The sequence below is a fragment of the Palaemon carinicauda genome, chromosome 22, assembly GCF_036898095.1.
Source record: "Palaemon carinicauda isolate YSFRI2023 chromosome 22, ASM3689809v2, whole genome shotgun sequence".
Classification (NCBI taxonomy): Eukaryota; Metazoa; Arthropoda; class Malacostraca; order Decapoda; family Palaemonidae; genus Palaemon; species Palaemon carinicauda.
In genome coordinates this window covers 85,319,355-85,339,399 of record NC_090746.1, presented here as the reverse complement: position 1 = coordinate 85,339,399, position 20,045 = coordinate 85,319,355, and the positions used below count along the sequence as shown (strand labels likewise).

Sequence of the window (20,045 nt, the reverse complement as noted above, 5' to 3'; positions counted from 1 at the left end):
TGTGCCAGAGGGACAACGACCGGGAGCCTGCAAGGTGGAGCCTGCCCTCGACGTTCTGGGACAGGGTGCCTCGGAGGACAGAGCCTCTTCAGCCCCGATTTGTTTTTCACAGTCGGAGGCTGCGATGATGGAGGAGATGTCGAAAGACCTAGTTCACGTCTCCTCTTGGTTGGACTGGTGGGCTTCCACACTGGTAGGTGTGCAAGCCAAATATGACCTGACGGACCCAGAACAGCAAAGCCTCCTGAGGGAGCTTATCATCTCCGGGGGCAAGACCCTGAAGTTCCTCACGTACCAGTCCCTCGCCCTGTCAGCGAATTGGGTTCTTCGCAAAAGGGACACCATTCTGGCGAAGCTTTCCCGGAAGGTCCCAGACAGAGAGGCGAGGGCCATGAGGAGCCTTCCTGTGTGGGGTGACTCCTTGTTCCCCTTGAAGGAGCTAGAGGAGATCATGGAAAAGGTGGCTAAGAGAATAGAAGTGAACGCTCTCAGGCCTCCACCGGTAAGGAGGCCCCCCTACAAGAGGTCAGCCTCAGACGGTCCCTCTACTTCTTAGGCCCCGCCTAACCTGACGAGGAGAGAAGCCCCTTCTTCCTCGTGGGCCTCAGCGCCTCAGCCCCCCCCATAGAGGAGCTCCAGCAGCGTCGGCCTCGTTTAGGACAGGTTATTCTGCCTCCAGGAGAGGCCGTTCAGGCCGCTCCTCCAGGAGGAGGTAGAGTGGGAGGCCCCCTACTCCTGCCCAAGCCTCAGGTTGGGGGATGCTTCAGACTACATTGGCAAGCATGGAAGGCTCACGGAGCAGAGCCCTGGACAGTGTCCGTTCTGAAGGAGGGTTACAGGTTACCGTTCTTGACAGAACCCCCCCCCCCCCCTTTAATTCCGGCCAGCCTGTCAGAGTGGTTGGCACCCAAGGACCCGTTGAAGAGGGCTGCCCTTCAAGAAGAGGTGTCCACGATGTTGGAAAGGGCGCCATGGAGGAGATCCTGCACCCAGGGCCAGGTTTCTACAGCCGCCTGTTCCTGGTAGAAAAGGCGGAGGGGGGGTGGAGACCGGTGATAGACCTGTCAGCTCTCAACAAGTTTGTGCGAAAGACAGATTTCAAAATGGACACTCCGAAGTCAGTCTTGCTGTCCTTGAGGGAGAAAGACTACATGATGACCATAGACCTCAAGGACGCATACTTCCAAATCCCGGTCCACCCCTCAAGTCGGAAGTTTCTCCGGGTGAAATGGGGTACCCAGATCCTGCAATTCAAGACCCTCTGCTTCGGCTTGTCGACAGCTCCCCAGGTATTCACGAGAGTCTTCACGACAGTCTCGGTGTGGGCTCACGAGCGAGGCATTCGCCTCATCCGGTACCTGGACGACTGGTTGCTTCTTTCCTCCTCGGAGGACGTTTTGAAGGAGCAGGGTATAAAACTTCTCAAGTTTTGCAAGGGTCTGGGTATCATGATCAACCCAGAAAAATCGAACCTATCTCCCTCCACCAGAAAGACCTATTTGGGGATGACACTGGATTCCCTACTAGTGAAAGCTTTCTCGTCGGAGGAGAGGATAAGCAATCTGATGAAGATCCTTCTTCCTTTCCTGTCGGGGCAACCCAGGAGGGCGTAGGACTGGCAAAGGCTAATAGGTCATCTGGTGTCGTTGGAGAAACTGGTTCCCCAGGGGAGACTCAGACTCAGACCGGTCCAATGGAACCTGAAGAGCTTCTGGAACAAACTGGACTCGCCCCAGAAATTAATCCCAGTCCTACCAAACACAATACCCTCCCTGGAATGGTGGCATTGCCGGTCGAACTCGCTCAAGGGGATGCCCTTCGCGACCGACCCTCCCGAGTTGCTTCTATTCACAGACGCCTCCAACCAGGGATGGGGAGCCCATCTCCTCAACGGGACGGCGAGAGGAACCTGGATGGACGGGGAGAAAGGCCTACACATCAATGTCCTAGAGTTGAAGGCAGTCCAGAAAGCTTGCCTGCACTTCGTCGATCTACTAAGGGGAAACACTGTGGCGTTGATGTGCGACAACGCCACAGTGGTAGCGTACATAAAGAAGCAGGGAGGCTTGAAATCAAGGGAGTTGTGCGATCTCGCCCTGGAGATCCTAGATTGGGCAGAAGCGAACTAGGTAGTGTTATTGGCAAGGTTCATCCCCGGGAAAAAGAACGTTCTAGCCGACGGTCTCAGCAGGATGGGTCAGATAGTAGGAACAGAATGGTCCCTCCTCCCAGAAGTAGCCAGGCTCATCATTCAACGTTGGGGTTCCCCGGTGATGGACCTCTTTGCAACGAAGCTGAACGCGCAACTTCCCGTGTATTGTTCTCCTGTCCCAGACCCAAAGGCAGCCTTGGAGGATGCCTTTCAGCACAAGTGGGACAACCTAGACGTGTACGCTTTTCCCCCCTTCACGTTGATCAGGCAAGTACTCAACAGAGTAAGGGCTGCCCGGAACTTAAGGATGACTTTGGTAGCGCCCTGGTGGCCGGAGAGAGAGTGGTTCGCAGACCTAAAAGACCTGACGAGTCATCCTCCGTGGCCACTCCCCGACAGGTCAGATCTTCTACAACAGCCGCACTTTCTCAGGTTCCACGACAACCCACAGTCTTTACGCCTTCACGCCTGGAGACTATCGAGCGACTCCTGAAGAAGGAAGGATATTCGGCAGGAACAGCTAACAGGATGTCGCGATACCTGAGAAGGTCGTCGGCAGCGGTCTACTAAGCGAAGTGGTGCACTTCGAAGCGCATAAAACCCCTCAAAGCCTCGGTCCCAGACATCGCAGACTTTCTAGTATATCTCAGGGACGAGATAGGGATGTCAATCCCAGCTATAAAAGGGGTACGAGCAGCCTTGGGTCAAGTCTTCCTTCTGAAGGGCATCGACCTGAGTTCCTCTAGACACATCTCTATGCTTGACAGGAGTTTTGAACAGTCCTGCCCCCCACAAACTGTTAGGGTGCCTCAGTGGGACTTAGCTAGGGTCCTGAAGATGTTAAGTAGCCCTCCCTTCGAACCAATGAAGGATATTGTAGACAGGGATCTCACTCTCAAGACAGTCTTTTTGTTGGCCTTGGCCTCTGCGAAAAGGGTAGGTGAGATCCATGGGCTGTCTTATGACGTCTCTCATTCGAAGGGGTGGAAAGAGATCTCTTTCAAGTTCGTCCCTTCGTTCGTGGCGAAAACCCAGAACCCAGCAGTCTGGGATCCTAAATTCCAGGGGTTCTCTCTGCCAGCTATTCCTAGGACTGGGAATCCTGAGGATTTGAGGTTATGCCCTGTCCGTGCCATTAGAAAATACCTTGAGAGGACTGCACATCTCCAGCCAGGCATCAAGAGCCTTTTTTGTCTCCACAGGTGTTACAAAGAAGCAGGTATCGAAGAATACCCTTTCCTTTTGGTTGAGACAAGTTATTGCCAGGGCCTACAAGGAGGAGGGACTGGCCAGGCACTCCCAAGCCCCATGACATCAGAGGTCTGAGCACTTCCTTAGCCTTTGAGAAGAACATGGCAGTGGGCCAGATCCTTCGAGCGGGCACCTGGTCGAACCAGTCAACCTTTACTGCCCATTACCTCAAGGACTACTCAAGAAGGTCCTTAGACGGGTTCTCCATTGGGACAGTCATCTCCGCGCTCCAAGTGATTTAACGGTAAAGCCCCAGGCTCAATCGTGGATAGCAAAACCAGGAGACACAGGTTTGTTCCTTTTCACCCTAATCCCCGTTTCCTATCCCTATCGGAGATAACCACACTCATGTAACCATTGAAGAACACGTCTCTGCAACTGCATTACTGGACTTAGACACTAACGTGAGCTCTTTGTGTAGTTACCCTACCGTCCGTTTTCCCTGTTTGTTTTTGTCTTAAAACCTAGTTCATATCTAGGCTTCTTGGTGTCCGCTTGCTGGGTCTGAAGGTCAGGAAGTCACTCCCACCTCCTAAAGTGTAAGTCTCCTAAGAAAGTAGTTCGAGGTAAGTATTTGTGTTGGAACAAATCAAAAATTTTAAGTAATTTTTATTTTTCCTAACATGCTTACCGAGAACTACTTTCGGGTAATGGCCCTCCCTACCTTCCCCGAGTGCCTTTCTGCCCTTGCAGGGACTTTTTGCAACATCCGAGGAACTTACTGGCTCACGAGACCCAAGCGGACCTTGACCTAGCTCAAAGGCTACCCTCGGGGCACGTTCTCTCACTCCCGGGTTAGCCCTCCATAGAAAATGGGTATAGGGTATACTACACAAAACTCTGGTCGGTAGAGAGGAGATTACAGGTAACTCCTAAGAACTTACTAAGAAAGTAGTTCTCGGTAAGTATGTTAGGAAAAATAAAAATTACTTAAAATTTTTTATATAAATATCTATATAAGGTCCGTAAGGTGCGTGACGCTAGAGGGGGAAAGGGATCTTTAACGGGTCCGTGACGTGCGGGACCGGGGGAGTAGCGCGTACAAAACTTAATAGATAATATAACATAACAAGGTACCAAGGAACGAGCCGAAAACTTCCCGCCGATCGTTGGCCAAACGAGCGACGGAAAGAAAACGACTACGACCGGGTAGAGTAGTAGAAAGAGTAAGTAATGTACGGGAATGTATAATAATAGTATGCCTCACAGAACAACGGGAACCGCCCGTGCAAAGCGGATGCCCCCGGGAGGGGTACAACGCGCTATAAAGTGACTCAAACTCGATCGAGAGAGAGAGAGGGAGGGAACCCTGGGGTGGGGTAATGGCGGGAGGAGGCTAGGAGTGGGGCGATAGCAGGTATACCAACCTCCCAGACCCACGATTGATATGATCACTCGGAAGGACTAATAACACTATAATAAACATAACGTAGGGTAAAATAAGATAGGAAGGCATGGTGGATGATAATAATAATAACATAGTTATACATCAATTGTAAAACAAACGAGGGAGCGAACACGAGACAGGAGAAATCAAGCCTGATGGCGCTGGGAGTAGGCAGGGCTACCAACATAACATAGGGCCGCTGGGAGTAGGCAGGGCTACCAACATAACATAGGGTCAGTGAAGTGCTAACAAAATGAAAAATAATATGTAATATCTGACTCATGAAAGCCCCTCGAGCTAATGCAAGCAAACGAATGACGTTAAAATGATAAGCAAGTCCGTGGCGTGCGAACGTAAATAATTCAAGTAATAAAATGTGAAATAGAATGCCGAAGGCGATCATGCATGCCAACCTACCGAAAATACGCACACGTATATGTAATAACTGTTATCATAAAAACCAGGCAATAAAAATTAAAACGGTGTGTGAACCGTGGATATCCGTAAGGTTCATAACGAGAAACAATCAGTATGGAGGACTTATTGAAAATCGTTAAGAACGAACGAGAGAGAGAGAGAGAGAGAAGGGAGCCGAACCCACGAGAGACCTACGAAAGGTTGTGAATAATAAAGCTAAATAATATAAACAAAAAGGGGCAAGGCCCCCTCCAAAATCTCAAAACTCATAGATCTGGTACTTAACTTAGATGGAGGGACAGTGGAGTCCGACATCTTGAGGTAAATCCAGAAAAAAACCCGCGAATACACACACAAGGTAAAAAACGGCTAACAAAATACGGGCTAAAAAAGGAGTGACGTCACTGGCGTGGGATTGTTAGTAGTAGTGGGATGTTGAACGGCACCTCGTTGTTCGGGGATTTTGACAGGAGATATCTAAATGGTGCGAGGCCTCTGGTTGTGATTTATCACGCCCCAGTATTATATCGACACCTTTTATAGGTGAGCGAGCTGGGTTCAACCTGGCATCCCTATGCAATTTTTTCTCTGGTAATATATAGCAGTTATATACCTTAGAAATGGTGCTAAAGGAGCATTTCACTGGGCGACACTGGTCGGAGCCCAGAAATAATAATTATACAAAACAAATTATAACCTTGTTCCAATACATAACTAAATCTCTCTGTAAGTCGATGGTTGTATTCTTAGAGGAGAGTTAGGTTATTCATGACTGTCTTACCTTCCTGTAACCAGACAGAGGTAGTCTGCCTTCAAGTGGACTCCTTCATCCCAGTCAGTGGATCATACTTCTAAGTACCAAGGTAAGTAGGCTCTGAAACTTTGCATAAGCAAGTCAGTTCCTTTGGGAGAGAACAATCAGAGCTTATGTCAATTTTGCTAATCGAGAATGGAGAAATACAAAACGTATTCACCTTTTCTAAGGGATATCTGTCATGGGGAGGAGGAGGTCTCGTTTGTGAACATTTATCGATGTTCTCCATTTGAGTTTTGGGTGCAACGAACCATTTGGGCTGCACCCGGATCTTTGTTCTGCCCTGGGATACCTGTCACAGGAAAGTCCTGCCGTAAGTTCGGAGGAAATTTGCTTTCCATAGCGGAAGTTGTGGACGAGAGGTCAGTCCAGGACGTTTCATGCCCGGAAGCTTTTGGAGTACTGTTAATCAGTACGGGGGAGCCAGGCACATCTTCAGAAAACCTCCGACATTCGGGAACACCCATGCGTTTTTCCCCCCCCTCCTCTCCAATGAGGAGACTCATTCTAGAAAGGCATCGACAGATTGGTCTATGACCCTAATAACTCCGCAATGGTAGCAAGTAGAATATCATCTAGACCCTCTATTCCTGGTTACAAAGATAAAGAGAAAACTGTTCTCTCCTTTCCTGAGCTGCTCATACAACCTCACCCAGGGACTCACCATGATCAATCTTGTTCTTACAACTCCTCACCTGGAGGGTATTCAACACCACCTCCCTCAGAAAGGCTGTTGTTGCCTCCACCCCGGTCATCCTTTTAGAGAAATCGGTTTCTTTCTCCCCTTCCTCTGTTTTTCCCACTGACCACAGGATGAGGCCTGCCCCAGCTAATGTCCCTGTTTCACTGTCGCCTCTCTCTCCTATTGTTAGACACAGGCGGTGAAAGGGGTGCTCCAGTATTGATGCAGGACTTCAATACCTTGGAACAAACACTGGTCATCACGGCAAAACAGAGGAGGAAGATACCAAAGCATATTCCTGCACATGCGGACATCCTTCATCCTCAGGTCAGAAACCCTCTAAGACTAGCTCAGTCATGTCTTGGTCTAAGGGATTGTTAGTAACCCGGAAAAAGGCGATCTCGCAGATCACCGGAACCTCTAGTTCATTGTCTTGGCTCCTCCCGCCTCGTTTTGTCCAATCGAGAAGGCACTATGAGGTCGAAGACAAACCTGTTACAGCTTTGATGTTGGATCCCTCTCTTAGAGTCTCTTGAGAGAGGAATCCCCCTCAGGAAGCTTGCTGGGCTTCCAGGTACCTTCTCTGCCTCCGAGCTCATCAATATAGAAAAGGTTACGAAGTATGCATGCAAGCTGTTTCATGGCTAGATCTATGGTTGGGCTCACTGGGCCACCTTGTATGGACTGAGGACTGGTCCAAGGAAAATACAAGGAGGTCCATGGAAACCTTTCTCTAGTCCGGTACTCAGACCTTGGAGTTTCTTCCCCACCCGATAGTCAACCTGTGGGCAAATGCGTTCCTCAAGAGACGAGATACAGTGATTGAATGGGTCCATAGGCAAGTTCCTAGAGCTGAGGTGTCCAAGCAACCTCTCTTTTCAGCCTAGAGGATCTCAAAAGGGCAGCTGAACGATGGAGAAAATCCACCAAGGATTCTCTCCTTTAGGTAGTAGGTTGGCTAGGGCACCAACCACCCGTTGAGATACTACCGCTTGAGAATTATGGGGTCCTTTGACTGGCCAGACAATACTACATTGGATCCTTCTCTCTGGTTACAGTTCACTTTCCCTTTGCTTACACTTACACCGGATAGTCTGGCCTATTCTTTACACATTCTCCTGTCCTCATCACCTGACAATGCTGAGATTACCAAACAATTATTCTTCACCCAAGGGGTTAACTACTTTCCTCTTGGAAAGGGTAAAAGAGACTCTTTTGTTATGGTAAGCAGCTCTTCTAGGAGAAGGTCACTCCAAAATCAAACCATTGTTCTCTAGTCTTGGGTAGTGCCATAGCCTGTATACCATGATCTTCCACTGCCATGGGGTAAAGTTCTCTTGCTTGAGGGTACACTGGGGCATACTATTCTATTTAATTTATCTTCCTCTTGTTTTGTTAAGTTTTTATAGTTTATATAGGATATATTTATTTTAATGTTGTTACTGTTCATAAGATGTTTTATTTTTCCTTATTTTCTTTCCTCACTGGGCTATTTTCCCTGTTGGAGCCCCTGGGCTTATAGCATCCTGTTTTTCCAACTAGGGTTTTAGCTTAGCAATTAATAATAATAATAATAGTAATAATGATAATAATAATAATAATAATAATAATAATAATAATAATAATAATAATAATAATAATAATAGAGGGCTTGGACTACCAAGTGCTATGGGAAGGCTCCTCCATCTTCCAAGAAACAGTCGCAGCTCAATAAGCCCTCTACCTGTAGTACTGCAGGGTCCTCCAAAAAGGTACCATTGCAGCCCTTTCCTGCCAAAGATCCCTTCAGAGGATGGAGGGGGGGGGGGGTTGCCTACAACGCCGCTGGCAGAAGTGGATGCAGCACAAGGCAGATCCCCGGACAATTTCCGTGATTTGTGTAGAGTATCGCATTCCATTCCCTCAATCTCCCCTTCCACTGACTCGGGATCCAGTTCCATTGTGGACCTATGTGAAGGGATCTGCAAAGGAGCTGGCCCTCTGGGCTGAAGTCCAGACCATGTTGGAGAAGGGTGCTCTTCAAGAGGTCCTCAATGGGTCACCAGGCTTCTTCAGTTGACTCTTTCTTGTGAAAAGGGTGTCTGGAGTCAGGAGACCAGTCATCGATCTCTCGTCCTTGAACAAGTTTGTTCTACAAACTCCGTTCAAGATGGAGACAGCAAACATGGTCATTCAGGCAGTATGGCCTCAGAACTTCATGTGCACCCTGGATCTCAAAGACGCATACTTCCAGATCCCAATCCATCCGTCTTCAAGGTAGTATCTACGGATCATACACGAGAACAGGCAATACCAGTTCAAAGTGCTGTGCTTCAGCCTTTCAACAGCACCTTAGGTCTTCACGAAAGTATTCGCTTTAGTGTCATCCTGGGCTCACAGAATAGGCATTCGTTTCCTTCGTTACCTTGACGATTGGCTAATTCTGGCAGACTCGGCATCAACCCTTTTTCGACATTGAGACAGACTGTTCAAGTTTTGTCAGGATCTAGGGATCATGATAAATCTCGAGAAGTCATCTCTGCAAACCTCTCAAAGACCAGTATACCTGGGTATGATAATCGACATCAATCTTCAGAAAGTCTTTCCATCAGACAACAGAGTACACAGGCTGAGGGATGTGGCAAGCCCCTTACTCACACAAGAAGAGCTCCCAGCCCAACAGTGGTTGTGTCTTCCAGGTCACCTGACATCCCTGGCCCATCTAGTGCCCAAAGGTTACCTCAGAGTTTTATCTCTTCAGTGGCAAGTGAAATCCAGGTGGAGTCTGAACACCGGGTCGGTCCCCGGATAGTCTCGTTCCCATGAGACGAGCAGATGAGGGATCTTCAATGGTGGGTGACAGGAGAATCTCCACAGAGGTGCAGATCTTCTCATCCCTCCCCCAGAATTGATGCTCTTTACAGATGTATCTAAAGAAGGGTGGGAGCCCACATCTGCCCCACACGGCCTTCGGGCTATGGTCCGAGTCCGAAAGGTACCAGTACATGAATCTCTTGGAGATGAGAGCAGCCTTTTTAGCTTTTCAGCAGTTCTTACAGTTGCGGGCAGGTCACTTTGTGGTGTTGATGAGTGACAACACCACAGTAGTGGCTTACATAAACAAACAAGGCAGTACGTTTTTGCAGCCCCTTTGCCATCTAGCAGTAGACTCTGCAATAGTCAGAACATTCGGTGTCCCTATCAGCACACTTCATTCCGGGCAAAAGGAATGTGCTTGCGAACAATTTGAGGAGAGCGACTCAGATAGTGGGCTCCAAATGGTCTTTGAATTATCTGATAGCCTATAAAGTTCTAACTTTGTGAGGTTCCCCAACTGTGGCCCTGTTCGTGACGTCCCTGAACTTTGGGGTCCCGCTTTACTGTTCCCCAGTCCCAGACCCTCAGGCTCTCTGGCAAGATGCATTTTAACAATGATGGAATAACATCGATGTGTACAGATTTCCCCCATTCTGTCTGATGAGAAGGTTGCTAAACAAGACCAAAGCATCCAACAACCTATGCATGACACTCATAGCTCTGCTATGGCATCACGTGGAATGGTTTCTGGACTCTCTCTAGCTCCTGATAGAGCTACCGAGGGAACTCCCTCCATGACCAGATCTACTCAGACAACTACACGTGAAGATCTTCTACAAAGCAGTAGCTTCCTACGACTTCACGCCTGAAGAACTATGTCTGGATACCTCCGAAGATCCTCTGCTACAGTCTACCAGGCTAAGTGGACATTCTTTGTGGTTGGTGTCATGGAAAGGGAATCTTTCCCCTCGATGTCGCTATTCCAACAATAGAGAATTCCTTGTATACCTTCGGGAGGAAAAGCTCCTCTTGGTCTTGGCAGTGAAAGGCTATAGCTCAGCTTTAAGTATGGCCTTTAGGCTGAAAGGAGTCGATCTTTCCTCTTCATTGGCATTCTCTCCTCATATGAAACTATGAGATCACTTGCTCCCAGTCAAAAGTTAGATCTTCTCCTTAGAACATAGTTCGTGTCTTTCAGTCCCTGAAGGGTGCTTTTTATGAACCATTACGCCAGGAAATAGATTTTCATCTCACTTTGAAGACGTGTTCCCACTCGCCTTAGCTTTGGCAAAGAGAGTCAGTGGTCTATCCAATGACATCTCCCATTCAAGGGGATGGGGGGAGGTGAGTCTTATTGCAAAGACTCAAAATCCTTTGGTCACGGATCCTAGATTCGGGGCTTTTTGGATCGCGAGTCTTTGTTCTGTAACCGATGATTCAGATTAACTGTTACTATCCCCAGTGAGGAGTTTGAGATATTATCTTAAACACACTGCAGCTGCTCATCCCCGCATGCTAGCGCTTTTTGTTAGCACAGGGAAGGTCAAGAAGAGGGTCACAAAGAATACCATTTCAGCCTGGATTCACAGGGTCATTGACCATGCACTGAATTCTGACCCTCCTCCTCAACGACCTAGGGCTTATGATGTTACGGGCATAAGCACGTCCTTAGCATTCAAAAGCAACTACTCTGTGACGCAGGTGTTACATGTGGGTGAGTGAAAGCATCAGATGATTTTCACCGCCCACTACCTGCCAGATGTGACCCAAAGGAACATGGATACTTTTTCAATTGGTCCTGTGGTTGCTGCACAACAGGCTGTTTAAAATACTTCAGGCTCCTTGTTAGACAAGTAGTAGATGGTTGAAGGCATTGGTTACCCAGTATTAGTCTGTATTAATGATAAAAATGATTGGCTCTTTTCTTTCATCTTCCCCTCTATTGGGGAACAGCACCGTGGTTCCTCTGCAAGCTGGCCTCATCTGTCTGCAGGTAATAACTATTTCCCTTGTATAACCTAGTATATATTTTAAACTCAAAATATTCTTACCTAGACAGTCACATTGCTAGTATTCTCACAACTACACAGGTTGCTCAGGCTGCTACGTGCATGTTACACAATGTGTCCTTTTAGCGAGGTGTCAAGGTTTTTTCCAGTTACAGTCTAACCCTGTACAGGTAAAAACCAGATTCCATGACCAAGCTAGAGGTCGGACCTCCGCCCCCTATTAAATAGCGTTAGGTTTGTTAGTGACAGAATTAATGAAAAATTTGCAAGTAATTTTTTATTTTTCCTAACATACAAACCTTTTGCTATTTAATCAAATTGTCCCGTCATCATCTGTCTCCCGTAAGTCCTGCCTGCAATCATAAGAGGTGAAATATCACTGCTGTGTGAGTGAATGGCGGTACCTGGTAACCCCTGGTACTCCTCTCCACCCTCCAACTAACTAGTGGTTGGGTGGTTGCCACCTCGCATGAAAGTCTTAATGGCTAGTCTTCCAGCTGTGCCGAAGATAATCCCTATTAAATAGTTAAAGGTTTGTACATCAAGAAAAATACAAATTGCTTCCATATTTGGCATTTTAGAATGCTAAATTTTCTTCATGTTAACTTAGTTTTTATTACTTATATCTACATCACTTTGTATATTTCCAGATCTTTATGTGTCAGGAGATGATGTTACAATGCTTGCTTCCATGTGCAAGTTAAAATGCGGTCGACTATCTCGTGAAGTCACGGATTCTTGCTTGCAATTTTGGGGAGGCATGGGATTCACAAATGAGGTGAGTTAGTTTTTTCTTTAAAAAATAGATTGCATGTAAATGTAGTTTTTGGGCTCAAGCCATGTCGTCCTGATGGAAGGTTCCTAAGAGTAGCTTCCTAAGGGATATTTGACTACAGTGATATTCCCAGAGAATTTACCTTTAGGTCTCCAGAATTCTAACTCCTGGCGTGAATATCCTTAAATTTCTCTCAAGGATATCGCATAATATCAGGGGACGTATTCTTGATACACCACATAGCAATCTGCACCCCGAATAGCGTTTACGCTTCGAGGGGGAAAGTGGCAGAATTAGAAGGGGAGCCGTATCAAGGTTACCCTAATTCCCATACTACTATAGAGTATCACAACAGCGCCATATTCAATATGGCGAACATTCTTAATTCTGTAGCGATTTCACACGGTGGTGTTCCCTGTTGATCTGATATTTTCGATCGATTTTCAAGGATTATAATTATGATATCTCCAGCTTCTTTCGCCTCTGGAAAGTTGAGTATTGGGTCTTTAATGTGTATTTTAGCTCCTATCTCACAGTGAAATTAGAGTAATTTATTGTGATTAGGAGCTAGGCCTGTTACCGGATGCGCCATGGGCGCTGTCGTTCGTTAGGCATGTGTTATTTAGTTAGTAGAACGACATTCCTGGTTTAAATAGTATTAATAATTTAATTATGGAAGCTATTTAGGCATTTTATATTTGTAAAGATATTTATATGCATAATTTTCCTTTTCTGTGTCGATCGTATTAGAGTTTCGGTGATATAGGTAACTGAGATCTCGTCTTGCCTAGGTAACCTAACCTAGGCAACATATACTTTCGCCATTCCCCGGTTAGCCTCGTGTATTGGTTATTAATTCATCGGAGATTGATATCTCCTAGAATTTTCATATAACAGATGCTTATCTCTAATAGAGATTTAAGGGTAATCTCTCTTCCCTTTGAGTGTAGCCTTAGGCTACAACCCTAGTGGGTCATGCCTCGAGTTTTAATTCAGGCATGACTAGCCTAGGGTTTTCTGTCTCTTCCCTTAACAGCAGATGGCAAGTTTTGGGATTTGTTCAGAACCTCAGAGTATTTAGTCTTGTGCCAGCAGTCGGCCGGCAGGGTGAATAGTCATTCCCCTGCTGGCTAGGCTCCCGGCATATGAGGCTAGCCCTCCCTAGGCTACACCTGAAGTGGTTGTATGATGCCGCCACCTTCTCCCTGTGGCCTAGTAGACTAGTCCTTTGCTCGCAGACTCTAGGCTGAAGAGTAGTACACTTCTGAGGCCTAGGATGGCGGGGCACTGGAACTCTGTTTCTCCCTTGTTGAGAGGAGGCGGCACTGCTGCCGTCCCCTTAACTGTATTGGCAGACCCTAGGCTGGAGAATAGAAGATTCTCCTGCCGCCTAGGATGACACCAATAATGAAACAGAGTTTCTTTAGGGTGTGTAGGTCCGGCAACATTGTCGGCTCCTTTCACACTTCTTACAGGACCCTTTTCCCTCCCCCCCTGTTCTTTTATGATGGCCGAGCCATTGTCTTTATTGAGCCGGCGTCCTGCAACCTCACTGTTGCCGGTGGGTTGCCGGGCCCAGCCAGATTCCCTCTCTGCAGCCATTGTCAGGCTGCCTGCGACCATGCCAGCTGCAGGCAGCCATGACAACTGCCGGCGACCAGGTGTTTTACAACTGTCGGCGGCTATGGCGGCTGCCGGTGGCGATGCATGCTGCTGGTAGCCATGGTGGCTGTGGGTGGGAAGTCCCTTCTGTTATCAGGTTCTTCAGTTCTCCTTTGGACTGCTGGCCACAAGTTCTGTTGTCGGGGTATTGCTCTGGCAGGCGGTAGGCCGGCCAGGCAGGCATAGATAGGTGCTGACTCTGCCGGCAGCACGCCGACTGTACTAGTGCTGCCGGAGGCTAGCCTGCCAGCGGTGTGACGGTGGGACCTTGCTGGCGATAGTACTGTGGCTGGATGGAAGCCTGAATGTTACATTCTCCCCTTCCATTTGAACCTTCTTTCTGGAGGAAGGCAGTAAAATTAGATTTTTACATCCTTAATTACTGTATACATACAGTAATAGGTAGCCTTCACTCCATGCTGTCTCTCTCTTTTAGCTAGTATACTGGACATGCCAGCAAGAACTAGCTATGCCGGCTGAATTACAGTATATGTTTATACAGGTAGTCAGTATATTTGTAGTATAGGATATACTGCAGATAGAAAAACTACTGTATATATTATACTAGTAGTTATTTTCCAATATATCTTGGGTATCCTTGCCCGGGTGGTTGCCGAGACCAATCCTATATTGAGAGAATAGAATTCCTTCAATATCACAAATTTTAAGTAATTTGTATTTTTCCTAACATACTTACCTCGAACTACTTTCTTAGGAGTACCTGGAAATCTCTCATCCGACCAGAGTTTTGTGTAGTTTACCCTACTTCCGTTTTCTGTGAAGGCTAACCTCAGGCGGAAGGATACGTGCCCTGAGGCTAGCCTCGGGTCAGGGAGCGTGCTAGCTTGGGTCTCGATCCTCAGTAAGTTCTCTGGTCACGTCGTGATATCATCTCGACGCTCTCCTTATCTCAGTGCGACCCTTTGTGTCCCCGACTCCATTGTGTCCCGCGTGGTATCCCTGTGCTTTCCCTTTGTGACCCCGTGTGGTTACCTTATCCTTCCCTTTGGTTCTCACGTGTTATCCTTGTCCTTATTACCCTTTCCCGCTGCGTTCCTGTTTCTTGCGGTGTTGCGATAGCGACTCTTAAAGGGTAGAACCCTTATCCTTGAGTCTCTCTGATTGGGAAACTCTATGTTTTAATATTGTAAGGGGGGCCACAGCAAATAGTTTGGGTAGGATACACAAATATATGTCTTTTATTCTTCCTAGTCCAGTTGGTGTCATGCTGGCTGGACCGTGCCGTCAGAGGCTTGCTACAAAGGCATCACACTGGCTGAACTACATTATATATAATTATACAATAGCCAGTAATTTGCAATATAATATATACTGCAAACAGAAAACTATAGTATGATCATACAGTAGTTATTTCTAACATATCTTGGGTATCCTTGTGCGGGCTTCTGCTGGTACCGTTCCTATATTGAAAGAATAGAATTCCTTCAATACTCTGATTAGAAATCAGTCATCCTTACCCCACAGTGTTAACAATGATAAGGGGCAGTGACTTGTACACTTCTCTACCCCTAGAGGTTAGAACACTTTACTGAAATTCCCTTGATAGAGGAATCTCCTTATAGTTAATACTGAGGGGAGGTAACAGCATTTGCTTGCAGGGGATACACAACTATTTGTCTCCCACTATCCCTTTATAGCTTACTATCCTAAGCTATTTGTTAAAAGATGACTTTTATAGATTGCTTATCAGTGAGATAATCAATTGTATACTCATTCTGCTTTCCTTTCTTTACAGGAGGAACCCCAGATGACATGTGTTGCAGTCTTCTGCAATATCAAGAGTAAGTGTTTTTACGGTCATAATATATGCAGGTTTCATGCCCCCTGCAATATTATTTCCGAATCCTTGCATTATTGGAACCCGCAAGTGTGCAATGTATGTCGGACTTTAATGTCCGAGGGTTTCGAGAATCCCAAGTCGATAGAGTCTAGGGATGCAGCTCGTAACAAACTACGCAATTGGGTGAGAGGCTTCCAGAAAATCTCTCTGGGACCATACTTACCTAATGATAGGATGCGTAACCTACTATTCCCGAAAGCAAGTAAGGAAATAGTGGTGCCACAGGCACGACTCACACCTCCCTGCGGCCAGATAGCCTTTGGGGAGGAGGGCAGGAAGCCCCCACGGGAGGAAGGGAGAATGTCGTGTTGGAATTGCTTCCGTCTGTGCCGGCTCTAGAGCCATTGACATCGACATCTTCACCCCCTACCCCTCTATTAGATGGAATGGACCAATTATGGGTCCAAATGAAAGGTCTAATAAAAAACCTTTGCAAACAAGATGAAAAGGGGTCATCCAAACAACCCAGAGACCAAGACCTTCCGACATGCTCCAAAACCAATCCCTGAAGGTTTGCGGAGCTTATGCCGATTTTAAACGGCAAACTCTACATCTCGGAGAAGATGGGCACTGTTCCTTTGGACAAAATCCAATTTTGGCCAAGCTTTGACGCTTTCCCTAATTGCTTCATTCGTCTGAGACATGAACCAACATCAAGGAAAGATACGGAACTGAGGAGGTCATGTTTCTTGACCATGATAAGGCACAGGCTATTTTGTCAAGTAGTCTGAGAAAGGCGGGTTACTCGGTGTCGAAAGTAGTCACACTAGGTAACAAACACCCTTCCTTTCTTGCTCCTGCTTCAATATCATTCCTCTTTATGTGGAAAGCATTCAAATCTGTTGCTGAAGCAGTGGAAGCAGGTAGACCTTGTCCTGCACTTGAGGAGTGCAAGCCCCTGTCACTAGCCTTTTCCAGGCAGGAAAAGGATTGGAAGGAAGTCCATTTAACCTTTTCAGTAGGAAGACTAGATGCGGATGTTGCTAGTAGACAGTTTAGTGAGAATCTTCCTAAACTATCTGAGTTTCTCTTGTATAACGAACAAGAGACAAAGGAGAGACTTGTAGCCTCCCTATCCTTACAGAACTGCATAGAATTGTGTTCAACTCTCCAAACTACCCCAGACATGCTCATGGTTTTGGCCAAAATGCATATGGCCACCTTATTAAAAGACCTTTATGCCTTTATGAAGGCTAGGAAAGCCTGTATTGAGTTTGTGCTTGCTGCCCCGACAGTGAAACACGAAACTAGGAAGCTGATTTCTTCCAACATCCGGGGTAGAGACCACCTTCCAAACGAGGTAGTTTGAAAGACGATTAAGGAGGCCACCACGGAGAACATAAGGCTTCTCCAAAAGTGGGGCATCTTTTCTAAGAGAAAGTCTTCCGCAGTTGTGGGTCCCCAACCTAAGAGGAAGACGGAAAAGTCTAGTAGTTTTCCTCGGGATGTTCAACAACATCCCACAGTCACAGTGACCGCGGTGCCACAAGCAAGCGGTCGGATATGTAAACCTTCCAAGGCCTAATCAAGATGTGACTAGGATGGGAAGTAGACATGCCTCCACCATCATTTCCTCAACTCTTCCTACACTCCAAAACCCTCCTGGAAGAGTATACCATAGAACTCTAGAGCATAGAGGTGGCGAGGAAAGTAGAGTCCATCGAATTCCAGGGAAGGCTATTTTGTGTTCACGAGAAGGACTCAAGAAAACTCTGAGTCATTCTGGACTTGTCGCCACTCAACAAGTTCAAATAAAACAGCAAGTTCAGAATGTTAATCCTTCTGAACATAAGGACCCTATTTCAAGAAGGGGTGTTCGTAGTCTTGTCAGACCTGAAAGATGTCCATTGATAATTTCCAGTCAGTCACTCCCTCCCCTCCTACATAGGATTCAAGTTACTGAGCATAACGTATGTCCTAGAAAAGGTACTTGTCGGACTAAGCATCTTCACGGGATTAGCGGACACAGTCACGTAAAAACCAAGCCTGGACGAAAGGCTGGGGTGGGCAACACCCGTAGTGGCTGGTCTATGATCATCCAAGGAAGTGATCTGGTTCCCGGAACATCGATAATGCTAGATTAAGCTTCAAGAAGTCTCAATTCTCTCCAGCTCAAAGGCTTCAATGGCTAAAAAACCATTGAAACCTGTAATCACACCAGCTCTCCTTTCCCTTGGGAATGTAAAAGGAGATCGCAGGGTCGGTCAAGAGACTAAGGTAATCAATCAGTATTCCAGGACGCTAACAGGGAGAAGTTCAGTACTCTCTCCAGTTCGCAATACTGACAGACCCAGTGCTAAGAGCACAACTGATAGATGTGTTAATAGTCTGGATGTAGATCTACGGTTGGTGAATCCCTTGATAGAGATTTAGCTAAAATTAGTGCTTGGTGCAAATTATGAGGTATGAAGTTGAATCCTAACAAAACTCAAAGTATGATTGTAAGTAGGTCAAGGACGGTGGCTCCTCAACATCCGGATCTCAGTATTGATAATGTTTTTTTAAATTTGTATGACACTTAAAATTTTAGGTGATTCTCGACAGTAAATTTACTTTTGAGAAACACATTAGGTCTGTGTCTTCTTCAATTGCACAAAAAATTGGCTTATTGAGAAAGTCTTTTAAGATTTTCGATTGATCAATCTATTCTGAAGAAGTGTTTTAATTCTTTCATTCTACCTTGTTTTGAGTATTGTTCTTCTTTCTGGTCTTCAGCTGCTGATTCTCATCTTAATTTGTTGGACAGAAACTTATGGTCTATTAAATTTCTTATTCCTGATCTAGATATTAATCTTTGGCACTGTCGTTCAATTCTCCTGTCTGGTCTTCAGCTGCTGATTCTCATCTTAACTTGTTGGACAGAAACTTATGGTCTATTAAATTTCTTATTCCTGATCTAGATATTAATCGATATTAATCTTTGGCATCGTTGTTCAATTAGTTCATTATGCATGCTGCATAAGATTTTTCATAACTCTGACCATCCTTTACATTCAGATCTCCCTGGACAATACTATCCTGTTCGTAATACTAGGCAGGCAGTTAATTGTAATAGCCATGCTTTCTCCATCATGAGGCTCAATACTACACAGTATTCTGGAAGTTTTATTCCAGCTGTTACCAAGTTGTGGAATGATCTTCCTAATCGGGTAGTTGAATCAGTAGAACTTCAAAAGTTCAAAGTTGGAACAAATGTTTTTATGTTGACCAGGCTGACATGAGTCCTTTTATAGTTTATATATGACATATCTGTTTTTGACGTTGTTAATAGTTTATATATGACATATCTATTTTGATGATGTTACTGTTTTTAGAATGATTTATTGTTAATTTGTTCCCATCATTTATTTATTTCCTTATTTCCTTTCCTCACTGGGCTATTTTTCCCTGTTGGAGCCCTTGGGCTTGTAGCATTTTGCTTTTCCAACTAGGGTTGTAGCTTGGCTAGTAATAATAATAATAAAACGCTCGAAGAGATCTAAAAGGACCGATAGTGGTCTTTCCTTAATCGCTTCTCTTGCAATGGTCAAAGGCCAAAAGTCTATTGAAGACCTTGTTGCTCCTGTCATGGAGGGAGAAACTCTCTTCATACAAATCAGACCTCCTCAGGTTGATCTGGGACATCGAAGGAATAATGAGACGTCAGAACCGACAAGGCTAGAGAACGTCTCATTCTGGCTAGGTGACGTTAACCATCCCTTACCTAAAGGGATGGTACCTATCAGCAGTTCATGTACAATCGATCCGCGATGTGGCAGCGGATGCTCTACTTGGGCTCAAGCCGGTAGAGTTGGAATGGTCCACGGACTCAGACCTACTCTTTCCCAGATGGGAACAAGTCCCAGAACTGCAGATCGACCTCTTTGTCACGAGCGTCGTCAAAAAACTACCTCGATAAGTAGCCCCATTCAAGGATCCTCTAGTGGAGATAACAGACATCATGTCTCTGGTATAGAAGGGATCGACTCAGGAATTCTTGGTCATCCCATCCAATCTCCTGCTGAAGGTCCTCAACATTCTGAGATCCTTCCAGGGAGGAGTGGCTCTGTGGACTCCCAAGTAGCCCAAGAGCAATCTGTTCCCTTTAGTGAAGGAACGGAAGCTGAGGCTGGCCCTAGTTCTGAACCCATGGCTATCTCAGAAGGATCAGAAGTTAATTGCCTTCGATTTATCACAGAGAGCCCAAACCCTTCATTTCATGATTTTCTTGCCCTAGCGATTAGGAAAAGATTTGGGATC

At 46.2% G+C, this 20,045-nt stretch overlaps 1 protein-coding gene across 1 annotated transcript in view; it reads left to right on the top strand.

Moving 5' to 3' along the window:
* Positions 1-20,045, top strand: part of LOC137616576 (probable acyl-CoA dehydrogenase 6) — a 93,522-nt gene that overhangs the window by 66,411 nt on the left and 7,066 nt on the right. Inside the window, exon 7 of the mRNA XM_068346455.1 lies at positions 12,159-12,286. Within this exon, the coding sequence (XP_068202556.1) occupies positions 12,159-12,286 (128 nt within the window). The remainder of the gene's footprint in view (positions 1-12,158; positions 12,287-20,045) is intronic.